General features: G+C 35.6%; 1 protein-coding gene across 4 annotated transcripts in view; it reads left to right on the forward strand.

Annotated features, from left to right (window-relative positions):
* Positions 1–1772: 1772 nt before the first annotated feature.
* The window catches only part of LOC107752838 (retinoic acid receptor RXR-beta-B-like), an 8808-nt gene continuing 4432 nt past the window's right edge, over positions 1773–6148 (forward strand). Inside the window, exons 1-5 of one of the 4 annotated variants that reach the window (XM_016568908.1) lie at positions 1773–1810; positions 2923–3123; positions 3221–3368; positions 4499–4678; positions 5696–5847. In XM_016568908.1, coding sequence (XP_016424394.1) covers positions 2977–3123; positions 3221–3368; positions 4499–4678; positions 5696–5847 — 627 coding nt within the window. In that variant the 5' untranslated portion in view covers positions 1773–1810; positions 2923–2976. Of the gene's footprint in view, positions 1917–2922; positions 3124–3220; positions 3369–4498; positions 4679–5695; positions 5848–6148 lie in introns of all 4 variants that reach the window. The other 3 variants (XM_016568906.1, XM_016568907.1, XM_016568909.1) reach the window with 3 other exon arrangements.

Here is a 6148-nt window from a genome sequence, read left to right on the forward strand (position 1 = left end):
TGCCCAACTCAATCCGAGCAGCTGAGTCCTTAGCCATCTTCAAGAATCGGCTAAAAACACATCTCTTCCATCTTTATTTGACCCTCTAACTCTAGCACTCTATATTCTAATTCTATTCTTAAAAAAAAAAAATTTGTCCCTTTCAGACTTGCACTCTGTTAATTTGCTGCTTGTTTTCTTTTTAAAAAAAAACACTTGGTTTCTAATCTTTTTGTATTCTATCTGTTTTCTTTTCATTTATTATTTATACAATTATAATAAAAGTGTTTGCTAAATGACTAAATGTAAATGCAAATACAACTTTAAAATGTCTCTGATGTTGCACAGATAATGCATAAAAATGCTGATACTATTTTAGAAATGTGAAAAACTAGAAACAATTTGGATTAATATTTTTGTTAGACTGAGTTTTCAGAAAATAATATTAATGCGTCTGTCTTGCATTGTTGTGCGATTCAAGAAGTTGACTTTGAAAGTAAGAGAAATGTTTTAAAACTGCAACTATAAATATATATATATATAACCAAATTATTAACCAGATATTAACCAAATAATGGTGAAATGAGTCATTATCATATAGATGGCAAGACAAAAACTGAGAAATTTGCTAAAATGTGGAAACCAATAAAATATGTATTTCTAAAAGTGTGTTAATGTATATAAAACAGGTACATATATTTATGTAGAATTATTATTTAACCCTCTATGGGACTAAATAGTTTTTCACAGTTCGAAAAAAATTATTGTCTTTATATTTTACATATATTTAGGACTAAAATAATTTTCCAAAATTTTCTTTCTACATCTGACCTAATTGACTTTGTCCCATTTTGGGACAAAGTCAGCAAATTGTCTGAAACTTCACACACATTCAAATGCATTTTCACTATCTGAAAAGAAGTAAAAAGGTCTTAATGTTTCATTTAATATCTTTATTAACATTCCATTTCCTCTTGTGCTGCTCTATTGGATTTGGAACTCACACGTGAAAATGTCTAAAACTTGACACAAATTAGGTGCAATTTCACTGCCTGGAAAGTGTTTCAAAAGCATTAAAACCACTTTAACATAGTGTTTCATCTTGGAAATCCAAATCAATTATTGTAGCAACAAGTGAAAGTCAAATAAATTCTGACTCGTGCAGTCATCATTACAGCATCTCCGCTAATGCCAATAGTCACAGGCATGTTTCCTGACCTCTGGTTATTGTATGGATCACATTTTTCAAACTGGCATACGATAATGTAACCATATGCCTGACTTCCACAACAACCTATGGCTTATATTCTTCAGCACTGCCCTCACCCTCACTGCTTCTGTCCTCAACCTCTTCTTTCTGATGCTCTTCTATCACTATAGCATCAATACTTTCTAAAATAGGTACAGTTTTGTCTCTCTGTCTTCCAAAAAAAAAACCTTAACAATAAAAAACAATAGTGCCAGCTACGGTAAATGTGTATTTCATAAAATTACTTTGTCATTGATGCTAAGTTGACTTAATTTATGTGATATTTCTCATTTGCACTGTATAGTATATCTTCACAATAAAAAATAAAAGGTGTCTCTCTATTATGCATTAAATAATAATTAAAGAAAAAAAGAGAGCCAATGTTATTTGTTTATTCTTAAATAATAATGATGTGGTTATTCCAATGCTTTCAAACTAAATAACACATTTTAATAACCAAAAGAACACGTAGTGCTTTTCTGCGTGCATATTTATTTAATTGTTTGTTTATTTATTTATTTGCTTGCATATATTTCTTATGGAACAGACTCTTAGTGTCCACTAGGAGGCTTGACTAACAACGTATTTGTCTGGACGCCAACATTTATGGCGTAAACTGTAAAATATAGATAAAACGATGGTTTAAAGGACACGAATTGTTGCTGTTGGAGGATTCGGCGTTTGATGGGTGAGACTGGAGTCGATATGCTCATATAAACTCTGCAAACTTGTGTAAAAATGACGGAAAAACAAACAAACACTTGGACGAGCTAGGCTAAGCTAACACGGGCTGGCCGTATTATTCCGTCTCGACATTTGTGTTTTAGCATACAAGTGTTTGTATGCCGCACAAAATAATTACACGTAAATATAGTCGTTCGTGCGTTTTAAACGGGGCATTAAATGTGAAAGGGTTGGACCAAATGGTTTTCTTTTAATCATAAACAGTCCGTTAGCCGTCATTAGCATGTTAGCTGGGCTCCGCGCTGCGTGCCAAATAATAAATAATCCAAACGTTATCAGGAGCATCAAAATAACGTTCGTTATCGTGTTAAGATGCGCTTTAAGCACAGATTTTTCCATTTTAGTCATATATTATCAATTTCATACGGAGTTGGTAAACATTAGCACTGATAGTGTCAGTTTAGGTGGGGGTGATTATAAGGAACAGATTTGGGCTGCGTCCCAAAACCTAGTGAGCTGCCTACCTAGGCAGCATTTTGGGCGATATGGGCGTGTTCGAAGTTTCGAACCTAGTAAGCTACCTATCTAGACTGCATTGTAGGTCATAATAGACTGATTTAAAAATTTCGAACACTCTCACGAGTCCCCAATATGCTGTCTAGGTAGGCAATACCTTAGTTTTTGATACATAACCTTAGACATCGGCCTAATCTGCAGCAGGATTAATAGATCAGTAAACAGCAGGCAAAATGCCAAATTTTCTTTCCTAATGTACACATCGCAATATTTTTAACATATTTTCTGAGATACTCATGAGGAAACACATTTGAAAAGGTGGATATTGTGAGTTTGGAACCTGCTTTACTTTCTTTTCCATTCTTCATGGAAATGACCATCTTGGGGACTTTAATGATATATCCAGGAATATTACAGAAATGTTTCATCGTACTAAGTGTATCGTGTCTAAATCCCTCTTTGTGTCCACATCTCTCTTTTAATCTATGTTTCAGTAGATTATCAATGATCAACAGTCTCGTCTCTATTGGCCAGTCCAGTGCGTATCTATGAACTCCATACCGCCCTCCACTTCTGCCGTCAGTAGCCCTGTCAGCTCCGTAGATTCGCCACTGTCAGCCGTCAGCTCATCCGTTGGCTCTCCTGGCATTCCCGGCACACCATCTGTTGGCTATGGACCCATCAGCAACTCTCAAGTGAGCGACATCATCATGTTCTTGTGGACTCTTCTTTTTTTATTGTGTGCCTGATGACTGTTTTTCTTATCACTTCTTTTCTATTTATCTCATGCAGATAAACTCCTCAATGTCTGTGTCTGGGTTACATGCTGTCAGCAGCTCTGATGATGTGAAACCCGCTTTTGGCTTGAAGAGTGTCAGTGGCTCTGGGCCAATGCTATCCCTGAAACGCATGTGTGCCATTTGTGGGGACCGTTCGTCGGGTGTGTACTAGAATATAGTGCATTCGGATTGCCTTTTTTATTAGTGATGCACCCAATTCATTTTTACCGAAAACAAAATTAAAGTTTTAATTTAGCGGAAAAACCAAAACTTTTTCAGCTTTTAAATTAAATTTGAGTGTAAAGATCTTCATTACATTTGGGTAACTGGATAACAGAATACTGGATGCTGTTCAGGGGATCGTGTACTCGGCAGATAAACTGGTCATAGTAAACTGGTCAACTTTTCGATATTTCAGCCGGACACATTTTAAATATTGCAATTGTTGGTCATGAAGGAGTTTGTCCACTAGGGCTCTTGGTTGGAATAAAAAAGTCATAACAGTCAATGACTGTTATAAAAACTATCATGACAGATTTATTCCAAACATACATTAAATAATAAAGACATCACTAGCAGGTTAAGTAAATATAATTCATTTGTAATATAGTGCATGTATTTAATAAGTGCTCCTCTCTAGAGTTACTTTTTAATTTTTTAATAGACCTGTTTAACGCGTTTATGGCTTTCCTGAGGTAAATGCAGTGTTACATGACATTGTTTACAAGCTGGTTTATTGGCATCTTTCTGTGGCTGAAACACTGATTTAGTGATTACATGAGATGTGATACATTTCAGTAAGGTGTAATGTTTCTTTCAACATACCTTCTGAAGTTCATTCATGTTTATTTCATGCTATAACTAGCATTAAAGAGCAAGAGATCATCAGTTCACCCTTGCACTTGAACTGAGGCAGCTACAACGATCTCTCATGCCATCTGTCACGTAAAGAGCATCAAAATGGCATTGATTTATTGTTTGAATATCATGGTAAAATGGACTTCATTATTAAAAGGTTGACTATATCTTGAAAATGGTATGAAAGTTTTTCATAACTCTCCGAAACTAAAATTAATACATTTCTAAGAATGTGAAGAATGTATAATGTGTTTTAAACTAGATTTGCCTTTATTTATTATGTATTAATATTATTATTGTTATTGTGAGCAATCTTATGTGTCATTGACCCTAGTAGCATCATTATACAGGGGATGTTGTTTACATTGAATGTTTTGAAAAATGAAATTTCTTTGCAGCTCAGAGGTAATGTGAACATAATTTGTGTGTGCAGGGAAGCATTATGGCGTGCACAGCTGTGAAGGCTGTAAGGGTTTCTTCAAGCGCACAATCAGGAAGGACCTGAGCTATACCTGCAGGGACAACAAGGAGTGTCTGGTCGATAAACGTCAGCGCAATCGCTGCCAGTACTGCCGCTATCAGAAGTGCCTGGCCATGGGAATGAAAAGAGAGGGTGGGTACCTGTCAGCCTTCCACTAAAGATATGTCATCTGTAGTATGAAGTAATACACAAGCTGTATGTTCATTAAATATAGGTACTGTAGGTGGAGAATGGTGTCAGGTGAAAGGCACTGTAGTAGCATTATGTAATGCAGCTGGTGTTTGAATGGGCTTAATGGTAGATCGGCATTATGTCATGGAAATTCTGCATTGTTTTCATATGAGAAGATGGTGTCAGTCATAGCATGTGTTAGGAGGAGCACAATGATTATATGGAGCTACAATGACTGCTGGATTGATTGGGTTTAGTTAAACAATGTAAGAACAAATAGCCTATTAGTCCCCAGCTCATGACAGCTGAATGAAAGCATGTGTTATGTGGGTGGGAAACAACCAGCAGGACAAAAACTAGGGTTGGGAACTGAGAACCACTTATGATATTGATGATTTTGACATTTGGTTCCATTAATGGTTCTTGAATATTTGCATTCAACGCCTCACTCACTGAATCCTTTGTGTGGTTCATGAATTATTATCTGAAGAGCTGAGAACTATTGCTGTGTTATGTGGACTAAAGGTTACTAGAGAATCGTTAAGTGTGATTGCAATTGGAACTAAAATGGTTAAATTCCTTATTATTTCCATGAAGATTTTTGACAGAAAATTGATAATCAATTATTTGTTTTTATACAATAATAATTGTAAATAATAATTGTATTTGTAATTGTTCTTGCATTGTCATAAACAGAATGTAAGTCTGTCCTTGAAGTTTGTCTTGACATTTGAAAGTCATTTGGGTGGTAATTAGTTATTTCGATGTTACTTGGATCCAAAGCAACTTACAGTTCATGGCAGCAATCTGCTGATAAGTGTCTTGCTCAGTGACACAATGGTGATTATTTTTGAATTGCATCTTTTGGTTTCCAGGCCAGATCATGGACCACTAGGCAACACCACCCAGTGGTGTGTTACTGATGGCCGGGTTGATTCCTTGACATTTATAAGTTTCCCCTCTTTTATCTTCCCCCAGCTGTTCAGGAAGAGCGTCAGAAGAATAAGGAACGGGATGGAGACTATGAATGCAGCAGTTCAGCCAATGAGGAGATGCCTGTGGAAAAGATCCTGGAGGCCGAGACAGCTGTAGAGCACAGATCAGACTTGCACTCTGATGCCACTGGTTCAGTGAGTATATTTACATGCCACTCATGGCTGCATATTACACTTGTTGTTTAGAAAGTCTACAGAACAAATAATATAACTAAGGAACCTGGAAACATTCTGGGATAAAGTATCATCTTGCATTGGTTTTAGGTCTATACGGTTCAATTCAGTCTATATAATATAAAAAAAAAATGTTATACAATATTTTATTTATTGAATTAACAATGTAATCAAAAAAAGAAAAAATTATAAAAAATGATATTATTTTAAAAAGTTACTACTTTTTTTTTTTTTTTTGGCGCAGTTTTTCCAAAAACGGCCT

This window comes from Sinocyclocheilus rhinocerous, unplaced genomic scaffold (genome assembly GCF_001515625.1).
Source record: "Sinocyclocheilus rhinocerous isolate Xijiao unplaced genomic scaffold, SAMN03320098_v1.1 scaffold771, whole genome shotgun sequence".
Lineage (NCBI taxonomy): Eukaryota > Metazoa > Chordata > Actinopteri > Cypriniformes > Cyprinidae > Sinocyclocheilus > Sinocyclocheilus rhinocerous.